Source organism: Rattus rattus, chromosome 5 (assembly GCF_011064425.1).
Source record: "Rattus rattus isolate New Zealand chromosome 5, Rrattus_CSIRO_v1, whole genome shotgun sequence".
Lineage (NCBI taxonomy): Eukaryota > Metazoa > Chordata > Mammalia > Rodentia > Muridae > Rattus > Rattus rattus.
The window spans coordinates 83,749,246-83,769,940 of record NC_046158.1 but is presented as its reverse complement, the minus strand read 5'-3'; the positions used below and the strand labels follow the sequence as shown (position 1 = coordinate 83,769,940).

Sequence of the window (20,695 nt, the reverse complement as noted above, 5' to 3'; positions counted from 1 at the left end):
TAGTTCAGTCTCACTCTAGACCCTGGCTAGCTTCATACTCACAGCAGTGAGTGTGTCCACTATGAAATGATTCCCACAAGTATGACCCACAAGGTATTACTTGTCATTGTTGGTGTAGTGAAAATGGATTAGACCACGTTTACCTTAATTAAACATTATAGTATTTTCAGCTATAACCTCTACGCTCCCGTAATTTACTCAGAGCCAGAAGTTCTGTGTGTTTTAACCAGCATCTCCGTATATTTCTCTCACTGTCTAACCCCAGGTAATCACTGGGTTACTTTCTACCACTGTGGGTGTTTTGAACTTAGGAGTATGTTCTAATGATAACATATTCTTTCCCACTTGGAACATTTATCAAAGATATTCAGATTATTGCCACAAACCCTAATGCTTGTAAATAGTACATGAAGATTTGGTTCTTTGTTTTGAAATTCTTTTCTTTATAAGTAGCTCAGAGCAAGTAATTTTTATTTAAATACCAATTTTGTTTTCCATAATTGAATATTTATCAAGAATATATTCAATGGATATTAAAAGTTAATGTATGGTAATATGGTTTTCAGAGCAGAAACTATGTAAATAAAACAAAAAACATAAAATTACTTTATTTTAAGAAACTCAAAGACATCACACAGCTAGATTAAAATTAAGAAATATAAAAAGCCTGGTGCCCTGAGTTTAATCCTGGAAGTAATTAACATAAAGACAGGAGAAAACCTACCCAAATAGTTGTCCTCCGACTGTCATGTGAGTTCCCTTACAACATCCCACTTACATTATACACATATGCACACAATAAAAACAAATAAGATAAAAATTAGTTTTATTGTAATAGAATTATTTTTCTTTTAACAATAACCATCTCTGTGTGTGTGTACTTAATGATTGTGTTAAATATTATGTATATTAACTTTGTTCTAGATAAGTAGAATTATTTAATGATTCATTTTAAAATGTTTTGATCTGTTCTTATATTTCATATAGCTGTACTCGATTTAATATAGATTCTTATTCTCAGTAATATTTCCTAAACTTCCAGACATCTCATTTTATATTTCTTACGTTTGACATGGAAAAGAAGCAGAACTTGGTTTTAAACAAACACATGCTCCTCTTCTATAAAAATGCAAAAGTGTTGTTTTAATCTATGCATATTTACTGTGGTCCACTTAGTATTTATACGTGTTTAAAATATAATGGGTTGTAAAAGTATGAGTGCCAAACATTTAAATTCTTCATATACTTTATAATACCAATACAGAAATATTTTAGTATCTCTCTGAAGAGAATAAACAAATATTTTGTAGTATAAATTGTTATATTATATACAGGTAAGTAGGTTTTCTAAATAGTATTTTTTTTAGAATTTCAATTTGTCTAATGCAGTTATTATTATACTTAAATCTTTATTTTTATCTAAAGATTCAATAATGAGTGACCAAAATCAAGGTGTTAGCAGTGTTTAGAAATTAAATACAAGGAAAATAATGTGGTAATTGCTTAGTTCTAATTTCTTAAACCTATAAACAAGGCAAGTATTTCTGGTCAAAAAAGAGGGGAAAGACAATCTTATAGACCATAATTATCTTAAAACTGTATAACTGAAAGACAAGAGATAAAAAGCCTCATCAGCTGCCGAAGATACATTATATAACCACCCAGCAATTTATCCATCATCCTTGGAGAACATGTTCATGCCTATTGTAGTCAGAGCTCCTTCAGGAAGATGTAGCTTTGAGAAATTATACCCCTTAATAAATCCTATAGAACAGTATATGTGGTGTTGTGAAATCTTTAAAAAAAAAAAAAAAACACACAGTGAAAGTATTTTGTAGTTAACTTTTTTATCTAAAAGAATTTTCTTGGTAATCTCAAACCTAATGGATATTATCCCCCCCAAAAAAATTTACTTCCTAAGGAATGTTTTAGTTAAAATTTTCATTTTTATATAAAGATATTCAGCAGCAGTTTTTTATGTAATAAAAATAATATATGCACATAAGGATCTCCTTGAAAGTTGGAGATACTAGTATTTTATATTACATTTGTTTCATACGTTTAATGTCATTTATTGATATATATGTGGAATGTTAAAAGTGTTCAGAAGTAAATGCTTATTCATTTTCTAGCAAGTTAAGTGTTAAAACTTGAGTTGCATATTCCCTCATGATGGCATGCCAGATAAGTAATGTTCATGCAGCAGAACGTGTGTAGTGTCTGGAGCACAGGGGATTTCCTCTAGTTTGTTGCAATATATTTTTGACTTAAGTTTTTAAATGTGTTATGCCCTATCTCCAACATCAGCTAGGATTGCTTCTGGTGAGATTGAATGGCGAATTTTTAAATATGTAATCAGGATGACTATATGACTACTGTCTGGAGCATCCTAATTTGATGTTTTAGAAAGGCTTGTAGCATCCTATATACTTGACATCCTAGCACTGTTAAATTTGTAGCTCGAATTTGAAATTAAGGTCAGGTTTTTCATAATTAATATATTGATACTTCAAATTTTGAAAGAAATAACATTACTATGACTCATCACAGAATAAATAATACTTTATTTAAAAATAAACCATGTTTGATAAATTAATAAATCAACAGAATGTTTAATAATAAAGTAACTTAATAAAATATTAAAATCTTTATAATTCTTTCTCATGGATTTAAGGCTAACAAGGAAAAACTTTACTATCTTAGTAAATTGAAAATATTATCTTATATACTAAAAATGTTACCCAAATATTGAGGTCATTTATTTAAATCTGCCTCATTTTATCATAAATCTACTTTATTTGATTCTTTTGTTTAAATTGAAATAAAGTATACTAGTTATTTAAGAATGACTGCAGTATTTTTGCCAAGCATGTATGTAACATTTGAATTATTACAGTTGTCTTCTCCTTCTGACTATTTGGTGCTCAGATGTTTAAGTCTCTATTTACCACCTATTCATTATATGATTAAGAAGACACTGTGAAAGTGTGACAGCACAGAAGTGTCAATGCTCTGCTCATTTCACTGCATGATTGAATGGAAAGAATGCAAAATATTTCAGATCCAGGCATCATTATTCTGCCAAAAAATGGCAAAAAGACATAGGAGTCCAATATACCCTTCTAAAATTTTCTCTTAACAGAAACTTTTATTGCAGTGATTCAGAATGAAAGCAAAATACCTCTGAATAATTGTAAATTGTATCCAGTCTTTGTATCATATGCTCAATATTTTATTAATACTGTTTCTCCAAGCATTTTTTATCTACTTTATTATTTATTATATTTCTTTAAAACTATTATACCTGTAATTTGTATATATCAACTTGACAGAAACTAGACATTGCCTTTCAGGCAGAGCTCAAAATCACAAGGTTTCTTCCACATCCTGGTCAGCATTTTATTTCTTCCCACATATCCATCTATATGCTTTTTGGTGTTTAACACTGATTCTGTTGAGCTGCAATTGTGTGGTTTGACCCCTCCTGTGACTCTGCCCCAGCCCCTGGCTTCTGTGAGAACTTATTTAGAATTCCAGGCGCTCTCCTGGCAGCCAAGCTTGGAGCTCTCATGGCAAACTGAAACTTCAGTGCTGCTGCCAGTGACCTACATTTGTAGCCAGCTTTTAAAGAAGGCCAGGGTTTGGCTTTCCAGTAAGGAAGTTAAAGGGCAAGAGGAAAGCAGAACTATGCAGGAGAGGAAGTCTGCACTTCTGGGAGACATGCTTGGACAGGAGCACACACAAGAGCTGGTGTTCCACCACCTTTCCACCTGGACACAACAATGTTGTCAGCAATGGAGTGATGTATATCATCCAGAGGTTGAAATTTATTTAGAATCTTAGCTTAGATTTTCATTTCTGCTTTATTTCTTAGTCGTCTGATGGGAAATCTGCAAGTCATTTAGGCTTCTAAGGTGGAGAGATATGGTATTCCAGAAGTCTAAATTTAACATGAACAATCTAGGGATTGCTTTCTAAAGTCTGAAGCACTTATTCAAGCCCTAAATTTATATTCAAAATTTTCTTTTTTTTTTTTTTTCATTTTTGAGACAAGAATTATGTAGCTCAGTGGCCTCCAAATCATCCCTGAGAATGATTTCTGCCTTCTTTTCTTGCTGCTCCACATCAGAACACAGGGGTTACAGTCATATTTCTCCACACCTACTTTCATTGTAATACTGGAAACAGAAGCCAGGGCTTCATGATTGCTAGTCAAGCACCCACCAACTGAACGACATGCCCAGCCTATTAAAAATGATATTTTGAACCCATAAACAAGAATGGTTATGACTACTTAGATATTGTTGTGCACAAAAAGGTAGTTTAACTATGGAAACTGTTACATAGGATTTTATCATTCCTGAATAGAAGCCATGCAGTATGCAATTATATGGTCAGTTTTAGAGAAAGCACCATGAGGTCCTGAGAAGAAGGCATATTCTTTTGTTTTAGTTTGAAATGTTCTACAGATATCTGTTAAATCCAATCGGTTCATTGCTTCTGTTAGTTTCACTGTCTCTGTTTAGTTTCTGTTTCTATGATCTGTCCATTGATGAGAGTGGGGTGCTGAAGTTGCTCACTATTATTGTGTGAGGTGCAATGTGTGCTTTGAGCTCCAGTAAACTTTCTTTTATGAATGTGGGTGTGCCCTTGCATTTGGAAAACAGATCTTCAGAATTGAGAGTTCATCTTGGTGGATTGTTCCTTTGATGAGTGTGAAGTGGCCTTCCTTATATTTTGATAACTTTTGGTTGAAAGTCGATTTTATTTGATAATAGAATGGCTACTCCAGCTTGTTTCTTGGGACCCTTTGCTTGGAAATTTTTTCCCCAACCTTTTACTCTGATGAAGTGTCTCTTTGTCACTGAGGTGCATTTCCTGTATGCAGCAAAATGCTGGGTCCTGTTTACTTATCCAGTACATTAGTCTATGTCTTTTTATTGGGGAATTGAGTCCATTGATGTTGAATGGTATTAGGAACCAATGATTGTTGTTTCGTATTATATTTGTTGTTAGAGGTGGAATTATGTTTTTGTGGCTCACTTCTTTTGGGTAAGTTGAAAGAAAATTACTTTCTTGCTTTTTCCAGGGTGTAGTTTCCCCTCCTTTTGTTGGAGTTTACCATCTATTATCCTTTGTAGGGCTGGATTTGTGGAAAGATATTGTGTAAATTTGGTGTTGTCATGGAATATCTTGGTTTCTCCATCTATGGTAATTGAAATTTTGCTGGATATAGTAGCCTGGGCTAGTATTTGTTTTCTCTCAAGGTCTGTATGACATCTGTCCAGGATCTTCTGTCTTTCATACTCTCTGATGAGAACTCTGGTGTAATTCTGATAAGTCTACCTTTATATGTTACTTGATCTTTTTCCCTTACTTCTTTTAATATTCTTTGTTTTGTGTATTTGATGTTTTGACTGTTATATGATGAGAGAAATTTCTTTTCTGGTCCAATCTATTTGGAGTTCTGTAGGCTTCTTGTATGATTATGAGCATCTCTTTCTTTAGGTTAGGGAACTTTTCTTCTATAATTTTGTTGAAGATATTTACTGGTCCTTTAAGTTGGGAATCTTCATTCTCTTCTATACCTATCATCCTTAGGTTTGATCTTCTCATTGTGTCCTGGATTTCCTGGATGTTTTGGGTTAGGAGCTTTTTTGCTTCTTGCATTTTCTTTGACTGTGTGTCAATGTTTTCTATGGTATCTTCTGCCCCTGAGATTCTCTCTTCTATCTCTTGTATTCTGTTGGTGATGCTTGCATCTATCACTCCTGACCTCTTCCCTAGGTTTTCTATCTCCAGGGTTGTCTCCCTTTGTGCTTTCTTTATTGTTTCTATTTCCATTTTTAGACCCTGGAGAGTTTTGTTCAATTCCTTCACCTGTTTGGTTGTGTTTTTCTGTAATTCTGTAAGGGATTTTTGTATTTTCTCTTTAAGGGCTTCTACCTGTTTACCTGTATTGTCCTGTATTTCTTTAAGGGAGTTATTTATTTCCTTCTTAAAGTCCTCTAACATCATAATGAGATGTGATTTTAAATGTGCCTTTCCGATGTATTGGTGTGTCCAGGACTTGCTTGCAGGCAAGAGAACTGGGTTCTGATGATAGTGAGTAGCCTTGGTTTCTGTGGCTTATATTCTTGCACTTGCCTCTCACCATCTGGTTATCTCTGGTGTTAGCTGGTTTTGCTGTCTTAACAGTGTGTTGATGCTGTGATGGTTTGTACGGAAATTGCCTGGAGCTAACTTAGCTGGGTGGGATCTTGCCCCAAAGTCATTACTCCCTTAATTCAATTTAATATTCTTGAACACAGGATTCAGCCCCATTTCACTTCTGGGTGTCCCTTTAATACTCAAACCATATATTTTGGATTTTTCCTTTCTCAACTACCCTTTTTTCATTAAAATGTTCTTCATGAAACTTAACCAGAGAACAAAGTCTATGATGGGCATTTCTGAGACTTCTTTTGTCAAGGCAATTAATCTGAGTCTTTTCACCTTAGCCTCAGGCAGACTTTTCAGACAAGGGTAAAAGCAGCCACTTTCTTCACCAAAATACCGGAAAAGCAGTCTTTACAGTACATAAATAAATTCTTTTCCTCTGAAACTTCTTGGGCCGGGCCTGCACAATTCAAGGGCCTGCACAATTCAAACCATTCTCAGTAACAAAGATTTCTACATTCCTAATAAGATAGCCCATTAAGCCCCCATTTAAAGCATTCCACTGCTTTCTAAATCCAAAGTCCATGATCTTCCAAACAAAAGTATGATCAGGCCTATCACAGCAATACCCCACTCCTGGTACCAACTTCTGTCTTAGTTAGGGTTTTATTGCTGTGAATGACACCATGATCAATGGAAGTTTTATAAAGGACAGCATTTAATTGAGACTGGCTTACAGGTTCAGAGGTTCAATCCATTATCATCAAGGTGGGAGCATGGCAGCATCCAGACAGGCATTGTGCAGGAGGAACTGAGTTCTACATCGTCACCCAAAGGAAATCAGGAATAGCCTCAGCATGCTAGGAAGAGCTAGGAGGAAGGTCTCCAAGCCCACTCCACAGTGATACACTTCCTCTAACAAGGCCACACTTTCTAATAGTGCCACTCCCTGAGCCAAGCATATGCAAACTATCACACCCTCCTATAAGTCTGGTGTCAGCACTCCTGGGAGACCAGTTCTTTCCTGGCGGGATTTGGGTACAGAGAACTGTGGTACAAGATCAGCTCTGGGCACAGACTGAAACCAGAAGGATCCTGTACTAGTCTGCTCCTTGGTTCCCATGTCCCGAGGGCTCCAGGCGGATCCCTTAGAGCAGAAGTAGTAGTCTGACCTTTGCTCTCAGATGTGTCAGCTCTCTTGGGAAGATCAGCTCTCTCCAGCAAGATCTAAGTACAGAGAGCTGTGACTCGGAGTTAACTCTGGGTGCAGATGGAAATCGGAAGGCTATTTATGTCCTTCTTAAAGTCCTCTATCATCATCATGAGATGTGATTTTAAATCGAAATCTTGCTTTTCTGGTGTGCTGGGATATTTGCTGTGGTAGGAGAACTGGGTTCTAATGATGCCAAGTGACTTAGATTCTTGTACTTGCCTCTTGCCATCTGTTTATCTCTGGTTGTTAGCTAGTCTTGCTGTCTCTGACTGGAACTTGACCCTCTTGTGGGTCTGTGAGTCTGTGATCATAGGAGTGAGAGTGGTCCTGGGAGACCACCTGCCTGGACAGCTTTTGGGTCTGGAGTGCTGTGAGACAGCTGCAGATGGAGACCGAAAGGGTCCTGTCCCAGGCCACCCTGTAGCTCTTGAGTCCCACACGCTCTGGGCGGGTCTCTCCTAGGACAGTCAGTGGAGCAAAAGTGGGGTCCTACCTGTGGGCTTAGTAGTGAGAGTACTCCTGGCAGTCCAGCTCTGTGCGGGCAAGTTTTGGGTCCAGTGGGTTGTGGGACAACCCCAGTTCTGGGTGCAGATATGCACTGCTCTCTCTTAAGTAGCCTCTTTTTTCTCTGTTCCTGTGAGAGGTGGCCAGATCCTATTCTGTCAAATATTTCTCTTCCTAAGTCAAATTGCCGCCACATCACTTTGACACATGGGCGCTTCCTTCTATAAACTAACTTTGTCTTCATTGTTTAGGATTAAAGGATGAGTCTAAGGGCATATCTGATTTCCAGTCAGAGGTATTAAATGTGTATGCTATGGCTGAGCCATACCACAACGAGAAATAGCTTTTTCTAAAAAAACAACACAATGTCAGGGTTCACAGTGTGATCAGATGTCCTGCAATACATGTTAGTAATACTGTACCTTCAGACAGACCAAGTGGGGTAATATGTTACAGATTGATGCAGTGCTAAGAGATGTTTCTGGTACTTGGCTCACCCACTACTCATATACTTTGATCCCAGATGCAGTTGATCTGAGGATGTGTCTTTGAATTCTGTACCACCACAAAGAAAAGAGAAATCAGTATCTGTAAACTAGGTTAAAAACTATCCCTTTATTTACAGTTTCTGTTTAATTTGTACTAAAAAATGTCCTAGTCTCGTTCTAAATGCATTTGCATGTCAGAAGAGAAAAGGTTAACATCTCAGCAAGCTTCTTACCCAGAATACTCCTGATTTCCATCCCTCTGACCCAGAGTCACTGATATCCAGGTTTTCATTCTACCATATATTTTACATAATACTCTCATAGTGATATTATGCTTTATTTTAGGAGAGAGATATTTAAATTTAGCTTGACTAATTTGATTTATAAATATTAAGCACTAATGACTAGAACATGTAGGGATGACAGTCACAGACTCATTTGGGAGTGTTCTCAGGACAGTAGTATAGTACAAAAAGAATGACAGACATCAAGAGACCTAAATCCAAACCCTGATCATGCCCAAAAATAAAATAATTGATCTTTAGCAAGCACTTAACACTCAGGGACTGGGAAATTTCCTACTTCTTAAAAGGTGCTCCTATTTTGTGCTTAAATTTTAATCTAAAGCATAGATCTTTGAAGCGTTATTCCAGATACTTTGTTGATTTCCTCAAGAAAAGTATCAGTGATAAATCCTTAGCCAGACTAATGAGAGGACACAGAGACAGTATCCAAATTAATAAAATCAGAAATAAAAATGGAGACATAACAACAGAAACTGAGGAAATTCAAAAAATTATCGGATCCTACTACAAAATCTTATACTCGACAAAACTGGAAAATCTGGAGGAAATAGACAATTTTCTAAACAGATACTAGGTTCCAAAGTTAAATCAGGATCAGACAAACCATCAAAACAGTCCTATAACCCATAAAAAATAGAAGCAGTCATTGAAAGTCTCCCAAACAAACAAACAAACACACACCCTGGACCAGATGGGTTTAGTGCAGAATTCTATCAGACCTCCAAAGAAGATCTAATACCAATACTCTTCAAACTATTCCTCAAAGTACAAACAGAAGGACCACTAACCAATTTGTTCTTTGAAGCCACAATTAAACTTATACCTAAACCACAGAAAAGACCCTACAAAGAAAGAGAACTTCAGACTATTTCTCTTATGATTGAAAAAATAATAAAATTCTCAGAAAGTGAATCCAAGAACATGTCAAAATGATCATTCACCGTGAACAAGTAGGCTTCATCCCAGGAATGTAAGAATGGATCAATATACGGAAATCTATCAATGTACTCCACTATATAAACAAACTCAAGGGGGAAAAAACCCACATGATCATTTTATTAGATGCTGAAAAAGCCTTTGACAAAATTCAACATCCCTTCATTATAAAAGTCTTGGAGAGATCAGGAATTCAAGGCCTATACCTAAGCATAGTAAAAGCAATATACAGCAAACCAGTAGCCAACATTAAACTAACTGGAGAGAAACTTGAAACAATCCCACTAAAATCAGGGACTAAACAAGGCTGCTCTCGCTTCCCTACCAATTCAATATAGTGCTTGAAGTCCTAGCCAGAGCAATTAGACAACAAAAAGAGGTCAAAGGGATACAAATTGGAAAGGAAGACATCAAAATATCATTATTTGCAGATTATATGATAGTGTCCACAAAATTTCCACCAGAGAACTACAGCTGATAAACAACTTCATCAAAGTGACTGGGTATAAAATTAACTCAAACAAATCAGTAGCGTTCCTCTACTCAAAGGATAAACAGGATGAGAAAGAAATTAGGGAAATGACACCTTCACAATAGTCACAAATAACATAAAATACCTTAGTGTGACTCTAACCAAGCAAGTGGAAGATCTGTATGAACAGAACTTCAAATCTCTGAAGAAAGAAATTGAAGATCTCAGAAGATAGAAAGACCTCCCATTCTCATGGATTGGCAGGATTAATATTGTAAAAATGGCCATTTTGCCAAAAGAAATCCACAGATTCAATGCAATCCCCATTAAAATTCCCTCAATTCTTCATAGAGTTAGAAAGAGCAATTTGCAAATTCATCTGGAATAACAAAAAACCCAAGATAGTGAAAACTATCCTCAACAATAAAAGGACTTCTGGGGGCATCGCCATCCCTGAACTCAAGCTGTATTGTATGGTATTGATACAGAAACAGGCAGACAGACCAGTGGAATAGAATTGAAGATTCAGAAATGAAACCATACACCTATGGTCACTTGATCTTTGACAAAGGAGCTAAAACCATCCAGTGGGAAAAAAGATAGCATTTTCAGCAAATGATGCTCGTTCAACTGGAGGGCAACATGTAGAAGAATGCAAATCAGTCCATTCTTACTGCCCTGTACAAAGCTTAAGTGCAAGTGGATCAAGAACCTCCACATCCAACCAGATACACTCAAACTAATAAAAGAAAAAGTAGGGAAGAGTCTCGAACACATGGACACTGGGGAAAATTTCCTGAACAAAACACCAATGGCTTATGCTCTAAGGTCAAGAATTGACAAATGGGACCTCATGAAATTGCAAAGCTTCTGAAAGGTAAAGGACACTGTTGTTAGGACAAAACGGCAACCAACAGATTGGGAAAAGATCTTTACCAATCCTACATCTGATAGAGGGCTAATATCTAAAATATACAAAGAACTCAAGAAGTTAGACTTCAGAAAACCAAATAACCCTATTAAAAAATGGGGTTCAGAGCTAAACAAAACATTCTTAGCTGAGGAATATCAAATGTCTGAGGAGCACCTAAAGAAGTACTCAACATCCTTAGTCATCAGGGAAATGCAAATCAAAACAACCCTGAGATTTCACTTCACACCAGTCAGGTTGGCTAAGATAAAAAACTCAGATGACAACAGATACTGGAGAGGATGTGAAGAAAGAGGAACACTCCTCCATTGTTGGTAGGATTGCAGACTGGTATAACCACTCTGGAAATCAGTCTGGAGGTTCCTCAGAAAATTGGATATTGAACTACCTGAGGACTCAGCTATACCTCTCCTGGGCATATACCCAAAAGATGCTCCAACATATAACAAAGATACATGCTCCACTATGTTTATAGTAGCCTTGTTTATAATAGCCAGAAGTTGGAAAGAACCCAGATGCCCTTCAACAGAGGAATGGATAGAGAAATGTGATACATCTACACAATGGAGTACTACTCAGCTATCATAAACAATGACTTCATGCAATTCATTTGCAAATGAATTGAACTAGAAAATATCTTCCTGAGTGAGGTAACCCAATCACAGAAAAACACACATGGTATGCACTCACTGATCAGTGGATATTAGCCCAAAAGTTCAAATTACCCAAGATACAACCCACAGACCACATGAAGCTCAAGAAAAAGGATGACCAAAATGCAGATGCTTCACTCCTTCTTAAAAGGGGGAACAAAAATATTCATAGAAGGGGATATGGAGGCAAAGTTTGGAGCAAAGACTGAAGGAACGCCCATTCAGAGCCTGCCCCACATGTGGCCCATACATATACAGTCACCAAACTAGATAAGATGGATGAAGCAAAGAAGTGCAGGCTGACAGGATGCGTCTCCTGAGAGACACAGCCAGAGCATGTCAAATACAGAGGCGAATGCTAGCAGCAAACCACTGAACTGAAGACCAGACCCCGTTGGAAGAATTAGAAAAAGGATTGAAGGAGCTGAAGGGGCTTGCAACCCCATTAAGAATCACAATAACAACCAACCAGAGTTCCCAGGGACTAAACCACTACCCAACGACTACATGGACTGGCCCTGGGCTCCAACTGCATATGTAGCAGAGCATGACCTTGTTAGGCATCAATGGAAGGAGATGCCCTTGGTCACCAAGGTTGGACCCCCAGTGTAGGGGAATGTTGGGGTGGGTAGGCAGGAGGGGTGGATGGGGAGGGGAGCACCCTTATAGAAGAAGGGGAGGGAGAGGGGATAGGGGGGTTTATGTCCAGGAAACCGGGAAAGGGAATAACATTTGAAATGTAAATTAAAAAAATATCCAGTTTAAAAAAAAAAAAGTAAAGTCTTTGCAGGCACAAAGTCCAACAGTTCCATCTGGGGAAAAAATGTATTTATTCTTTACTGTTACTTCATCTGTTATTTTGGTGAATGAGTTTTTGAATTCTAGAATTATAAACTAGTGAACAGATTGTGCAATGCTTTATTTTACCTCATGGCAAACATAGCATATTACATGTAATATGAAGTGCTGATTCAGACTTTGCATATATATATATATATATATATGTATATATATATATATATCTTCTTGCTATAATAGTAGCAGCTGATTTTTATGAATATAGAAAGTCAGATTTTTATGAATCCTAGTTCATGGGAAAAATTAAACTTTATTTCTGAGAGGATACCCTTTTCTGGTTTAGAATTATCTATATTAAGGCTGAGGTTATAGCTCAGTTGGTAGAATGCTTTGCAGCACACACAGAACCCTAGCTTCAGTCCTTAGCCCCACAATCCTGGGCATGATGGTACCCATCACTCATACTAGTACTTAGGGCATTGAAGCAGGAAGATGATAATTTCCTAGTTATCCTTGGTTATATAGCACGTTCAAGTATGTCCTGGACTACATAGTACACCTGTCAGAAAGGACAGAAGGAGGGAGAGAAAAAAGAAAAGTCTAAATTATTTTGTGTGTGCTTAAGTTAATTTTATAAGGTACCCATGTCTAAAATGCATTGGAAAATTCTATCATTGATGGCCATGTCATGTGTCATTCTGTTTATAGGAACTCCCTGCACCACTACTTGATGACAATGGTAAAAAGGAGCTTGAAGATGTACACAGCGCTAAACCCCCAGAAGCTGATGCTAACATGAAGATAGCCTGGCGGTACCAGCTACAACCCAAGATGGAGGCAAGTCAGCATGCAAACTCCCTCTAGAATTTACAAATGCACTTCTTTCACCAAATGTGAAGTTTACCGACTCAGCAAGCACAGAGTAATGCAGACATGGTCTCCTGTCTTTCGTCCTGAGAGGTATCCTATGAAATCCAGGGCATACTTGAACTTGCTATGTAGCCAAGCATGTCTGTGTAACAAGCCCTTGGAATAATTCTGAAAAACTTGCCCTAGACTTTTAGAGGAGACTTTCGGGCATTTGAGTTCTGAGTAATATTAATACTTCATTTTCTTAGAGATGGGCTAAATGTATTTTGTATTACGAGACTGCACATGAGACTGTAGAGTCACAGGTGGAATATTATAGTTTGAAATGACGTGCTTGCATGTTATGCTGGTAAGAGATGGTGTCTTAGTCAGAGTTAATATTGCTGTGATGAAACACCATGATCCAAGCAACTTGAGAAGGAAAGGGTTTATTTCACTCACAGTTCTATATACTAGTTCATTATCAAAGCGTTAAAGGAAGGAACTAAAGCAGGGCAGGACCTGAGAGGCAGAAACTGATGCTGAGGCCATGTAGAGGTGCTGCTTACTGACTTGCTCCCATGGCTTCCTCAGCCTGCTTTCTTATAGAGCCCAGGACTAACAGCCCAGAGGTGACAGCTCCCACAATGGGCCAGGCTCTCCCATGTCAATCACTGATTGAGAAAATGCTCTACAGCTGGGTCTTATGGAGGCATTTACTCAATTGAGCGTCCTCCTCTCGGTTAATTCTAGCTTGTATCACATTGATATAAAACTAGCCAATACAGATGGATTTATAGTGGTTACTTTCAGTGTCAATGTGACTGGCTCTAGAAATCACCTAGGAGACACACTAAGGACTCAAGGGATTTAACTGAGGAGAGAAAAACTATCTGCATATGGCTGTATCATTCCATAGGCTGGGGGCTTATAACTTACAAAAAAGAGAAAGCACATATAGAGAACATGGGCATTCTTCTTACTCCTTTCTGACAATGGAAGTAAATGTGACTAGCTGCCATCCCTTCCCTACCATAGACTGTTTGAAAAAACTTTGAGCTATACCAAAACTTTTGTCCCTTATTTTATTTCTTGTCAGACAGCTGGTCACAGCAATGAGAAAAGTAATCCAGTGCCTCCTACTTCATACGTTCACAGTATCTTATGATTGACTGTTGGGTGCCTCCTCCATCACATGAGACTCTTCGTGAAGATAGAGAGCTGCTTTTATTTTCTTGCGTATGCTCATCACCTATATTAATAGATACGTAGTAAATAATAATCAATGTAGTTATTAATAGTTAATAATAAATGTATTGATTCATTCAGTCAGCAAACATCAAGTAATGATGCATTAGCTGTGTACCAAAACATGCATGTTAAGTAACAGCAGATTGTTCTTTTACACATATATTTTATTTGAATAGCATGATTTAAAACTTTAATTTAGGCAATTAAGAACAAACTACAAATTAAAGAGTATTTGTACTCATATATAAAATTAGGACTAATTCTTTTATATGTTAACTTTATAAAATTAATAAGAAACTAAATTGATGTCATCAAAATATGAAAAGAAAATTTTTGTGACTCTTCAACATACAAAACGGATGTCTAGTTTTAGTTACAGTAAGAGAAATGTAGTTTAGAACTCCAATACTGTCCTGTCACTCACTGTTCAGTGATAAGTGTCATGTGTCATGTTGTTCTAAAATGTCTGTCAGGACACTTTATTAACAGTAGAGGGAAAGTGTGCTCTCATCCCTTGTGGTAAAAGCACACGTGGTAGAAAGGTGGCAAGCTGGGCCATCAGGTAACAGCACTTGCTGTGGGCCTGACAACCTGTGCCTGCATACCCAGAACTCACATATAGGTAAAAGGAGAGAACCCACTTCACAAACTTTACCCCTAGATCCACACATGTGTTTTGGCACATGTGTACCCAAGCACACTGTACCCACAGACACAGAATTTTAAAAAGAAAATTTAAATATAGCTTCTGTAGAGGATAATTTTTTAATATCCTTCAGAATTTACTTTATGGATATATTTACTCAGCTTTAAAATATGTAAGAGCTGTTTATACAATTTAAATAGTGAAAGGTTGAAAATAACCTAAATATCTATTAGCAAACAACAAATAATATATATGATAGTATATCTGAAGTGTAAACTTATTTCTATTAAAAACTAATAAAGGAGAACTGGTTATATTCAGAAGGCTGTCACATCTGTAGCCTAGTGTAGCTGTGATTGAGCAGCTAGGGCAAGGGCAGCCCTTCTGTCTAGGAAATGCGATGGCTGACAGATTGAAACCTAGGGGAAATGTAGGCTAACACTTGAACCTCCACTCTAAAGAGTCTTTGTCTATTAAGTTTATTAGGTCACTTATTGATTTGGGGTTTCTGGGGTTTGATTCTTGTTTGCTTGCTGTGTTTTAACTTTTGGAGTTCTTTATAGATTCTGAATATTAATGCCTTTTCAGATACATAGTGGGCAAAAACTGTTATCCATTAAAGTGGGCAGTATCTTTACTGCTGTTTCCTTTTCTGTATAGAAACTTTTTAATTATATATAATCTTATTTCTAGATACGTTTTTAATGGTCTCTGTTGCAGAGAGAAGTTCCCTTGATAAGTGATAAGAGCTGTGCTTGTTTGTAGACATGAAAATAGATTTAGAAAGAAGTTAAGAATTGCACTTGTTCAGTTGATTCTGTTGCAGATTCTTCCCTGCCTGCAGTACCTGACTAGGTTTCCAGTACCAAGCAGGATTTCACTCTTGTTAGTTGGCCTCAAGCCCATTAGAGAGCTGCTGGCTGTGTGCTCTGTTGTACCTTAGGTATATTTTGCCGTCCTGGTCATTATTATGATTCTCTAGCATCGTAGCTGGGTAGGACTGTTGGTTGCTTCACTTCCTTAGAGCTTGCATTCTAACTTGTGGTACTATGAGACCTAGTCCTCAGGGAGGCGACTTTCAAATCATATCCAGTATGGATCCTCCAGGACCTGTGTAGAAAACATCATGCTGTCTTCAGCAGTCGGGAGTTATCTACAACCTTTGGAAGGCAACCAAAGGCTCCAACAACCACCTGTGATGTTTGGGGAGTCTCTTAGATGCCGCTGACCAAGAATCCCTAGAACTGGAATTTGTGTTTGCTGGTTTGCTCTTGGGAGGAGCATCGTCAGCCAGCTGGGATTGGAAAATTTTATTTAAACTATAAATGTATGTGTATGCACATAGAATTGTATGTATATATTAATTTTAGGTAAATGGATAATGCTGATTCCTCATGACTTGGTCATGCATGAGTATTGTTATTTCCCCTCCTCCATCCCCTCCTTCTGTATTGATAGCATTCTCCCCTCCTGATTAAAATCCCCAGAGCCCAGGCTTTTCCCTTTCTCCTCAAATCACTTAGACTCTGCTCTCCTTTTCTGAACTGCCTCCACTCTGTGATCCTTTTATTTCCCCTTTCTGTAGTTATGTATGTCCTAAAGAAAGGGATACTAGGACATTTTGATTAGTAGATCAAAAGAACCCCAAAGGAGGCAAATCCTAACAAATGGAAAAGAACTGGATTAATTCTATTTATCTTACCACAGCATAGTAGAAAAACAAAACAAAACAGAAAGAACAGAAACTACATATGCTTTTAAAGACAAATAATAAACTCTTTAGTGAACAATTGGTATTGAAGAAACCAGAGGCCAATTGAATCAATCTTAGAAATGGAAGCAAACTGTTGTAGCTGGAATTTGAAATGCCTCTCACAGGTTCACGTATTTACACTCAGTGGTCTGCTGCTGGCACTGTTTGGGAAGGTGATGGGACCTCCAGGAGATGCAGTCTTCATGAAAGAAGTGCATCATGTAGAATGGATTTTTGCAAGTTTACGGCCTTGTCCTCCTCTAACGTGCTTTCTCTGCTTCCTGTTTATGGTTGAAGATATGATCTCTCAGAAAGTGGGAGTACTAAAGCCATAACTGATGTTCTGTTGGATCTATTTCATCATCTATACCAATTAATATTTGTTTTATGAAATTTAGAGATGCAGTATATGCTGCATATGTATTTACAATTGTATCTTCCTGATGAATTGTTCTTTTGTATTAATGTGGCCTTTAAAGGTTTTGTTGTAATTTATATGTGAATGGGTGTTTTGCCTCTATGTATGTCTGTATGTCACATGCATTGCTAGTGCCACCAAGGATAAAAGGGGGCTCTGAAATCCTCTTGCACTGGAGTTGCAGAAGGTTTTGAGCTGCCATGTAGTTGCTGTGAGCTGAGCCTGGACCCTCTGGAAAAGCAGCCAGTGCTCTTCACTGCTGAGCCATCTCCACAGCACCAATATGGCCGTCATCAGCATCTCACTAATTTGGGTTTGAACTCTACTTTATCACATAGTAGAACCACTTCCCAGCATGCTTTCAGGTTATGTCATTGGATTCATTGATTCCAAATTTTTATTCTATAGTTCTTTCCAGTGAAATATGTTTCTTAGCAGAAGTGAGCATTTGATCTTGTTTTTTTAATACAGTTAGATTTCCAATTATTAGAGGTGTTTTAAAAGTGAATATTATTGAGACTGGCTTTATAAGTCTTACAATTTTTTGGGTTTTTTTTCTGGTTAGTTGAATTATTTGCTTTTTATCCTCTGTGTGTGTGTGTGTGTGTGTGTGTGTGTGTGTGTGTGCGCGCGCACGCGCGCCATCATTCCTATTAGGATTCAAGTTTTGCTAATTTTACTATGTGAGTCTGTGGAGCCATTTCTCACTCAAACTACCACAGTGTGCTTTTCCATTTTTACTTTCTTTTATTTTTGGTATTGGACATTATTGATTCTTTCCTACTTCTCTTTTGTTCATTTTTCTCTTCTAAATTTTTCTGAATGTTTTTAATCTTTCCCGTGATCTCATAATTAGACTCTCTCCCTTCCTCCCGCACAGACTGCCTCTAAGTTCCATCTGTACTGTGACTGAGTGATCGTAACCGCCTTCCTTTGTGCTTATCTTGAGATTCCCAGGTCAACTCTTAGACATAGCCTTGTTGGATGGAAAAGTCTTGTTTGTTATTTATTTCCAAGACTTGAAACGTAGCAGTCCATGCTTTCTTGACATTTTAGGATTGCTGGGGAGAGATACTGTGTTACTTGATATGTTTGCTTTCCGCTGCGTTTTTAAGTTGTTTTTTAACCATGTATTTCCAGCATTTCCGTTTGGTTGATTTCAGAGTCTACATTTTCTTTCTAATGTTTTTCTGTTTTTTATTTAAATTTTTCTTCGCTATTGCTGACCTTTTCATCTACTGTACTGTTGCCCAATTCTCGACTCATTTCCCTTCTCCACTTTATTCATATGTCCATTTGAGTCCTCTGTGATCCTTTGACTCTTTCTGAAAGTGCAATCCTGAAATCCGTTTCTGATACTTGAGCCATCTCATGTCTTTACTTCCTATGCTGGGGAAATGGGAGCTTGTAGATGTTTATTGACTGTTTCTCACCATGTGTGTTTCTCGGTGTGTTTTTCTCTTCTTGGAAAGACTGTGTCCTCCAAGTTTTCTCTGTTTTATGTGAATCTTCTTGGTGCATTGATCTTTGCTTGGTTTATGTCCTGGCCACTCATTAGGACAAAAGCTGATATAGTAACCAAGAATTATTAGATATTAGTCTATATTCTCTACTAGGTACTTCAGTTATGTCCCTGCTAAGGTTCAGACAGAGACACTGTAGGTGGCATGGGGAAAGCATAGTTTATAATAGGTTTAAAATAGGTCATTAGATTTGAGGGTATTAAGAAGTGAAATGAGATGGAAAGGAAGAAAGAAGAGCAAATACGAATTAAGAAAAGAAGTATAAATTATAGACCAGGTGTACACACCGTGTAGTTACAAATGCTTGTTAGTCAAGATCCAAGCTAAAACCAAATGACTGAAAATTGAAATACAATTTTTTGAAAATTAAATAAATAGAAAATATAGTGTCTGTCAATATTTCTTCTAGACACACACACACACACACACACACACACACACAAATGGTTTCCTCAACACTAACATTTGTTTCATAGTTACCTTTACAAGGTGGAGAGAAGGCATATAGTCTCAAGAATGGAAACTAGGCACCTTAGTGTGCATTCACTCCTCAGAGGGTCTTCAGAGTCACGCTCAGGTTTCTGTATCCATTCCTCAGTCTGGGACCCATGCCAGCCTGTTGGAGCCTCATCTGTTATGCTGTGGAGCAGTTTTCTGTGCCTGAGCTTTGATGGGCTGTGAAAGATGCTTCTCTGTGTGTGTGTGTGTGTGTGTGTGTGTGTGTGTGTGTGTTTATGTTCATGGCTGAGTGTTCTCTTCTTAACTGGATCCTAGTTCCCTTCCAAATGCTACGCACAGTCCTTGCCTGAGAAAGCGCCTCTTCCTACCCTGCTGGGTGTGTCTTATTTCTGTGCTTCGTGGTGTCGTGGTAGAGGTGCTGTCTTCCATGCCTTCTTCCTCAGTTCCACTTCATGCCAGGGTAATTGTGCAGATTCTCTGCATTGGGATCCACAGCACTTCCACTAGTGTCTGTGGCTAGTACCATCCTACCTGTATCTGCTCAGGTGTCATAGCTGGTGGTCACTTACCTGCCACTCACCTTTCTCTGGCTACCAGTTTCTTTCAGCACTCTGGTAGGAGGAAGGACAGCCCTTTCTTGTCAGCTACCACTTTCCCCATATCCGGTAGGTGTAGCTGGATGCCCATGGCTGCTTCCTTTATAGGTTTCTTCTCTGAGAGAATTTTGCTAATCTCTTTTTTTGTTTGGTTTGTTTTATTTTTCAAGGCAGGGTTACTCCATGTACCTCTGGCTATTCAGGAATTCATTCTGTAAGACCAGGATGGCCTCGAATTCACAGAGATTCACCTGCCTCTGCCTCCCAAGTGTTAGGATTAAAGGCGTGTGCTACCAGCACCCTGCAAGTTTTGTTGATTTCATCATGCTTGTGCCTATGTTTCCTCCACTTCTTATTTGACTTCATAGTCCTTTTATGCAGTTATAATGTTCTTTGACTCTTCTGTTCAGGATAGAATTTATTCTTCTGACCCTGGCTTTTATATTTGTGTACATGTGGAGGCCTGGGTTGATGTCAAGCATCTGTTGTTGTTACCATTGTGGTTGATGTTGTTACTGTTGTTGTTGTTGTTGTTTGCCGAGCTGAGAATTGTATTTAAGGCCTCATGCTTGCTAGGCAAACATCTATCACTGAGCATCCAGCCCAACACCAGATGTTCTGCTTCAGTTGTTTCCACTTTAATTTTTGAGACAGTGTCTCTTACTGAACTGGAACTCACTGACTGGCTGGCTGGCCAGTAAGCATCATTGATATGGCAGTCTCTGCCCTGCAGGACAGGGT

The 20,695-nt window shown here is 37.8% G+C and overlaps 1 protein-coding gene across 1 annotated transcript in view; it reads left to right on the top strand.

The window, feature by feature from the left end:
• Elp4 (elongator acetyltransferase complex subunit 4) overlaps positions 1–20,695 on the top strand; it is a 195,591-nt gene that overhangs the window by 36,707 nt on the left and 138,189 nt on the right. Inside the window, exon 4 of the mRNA XM_032903846.1 lies at positions 13,168–13,296. Coding sequence (XP_032759737.1) covers positions 13,168–13,296 — 129 coding nt within the window. The remainder of the gene's footprint in view (positions 1–13,167; positions 13,297–20,695) is intronic.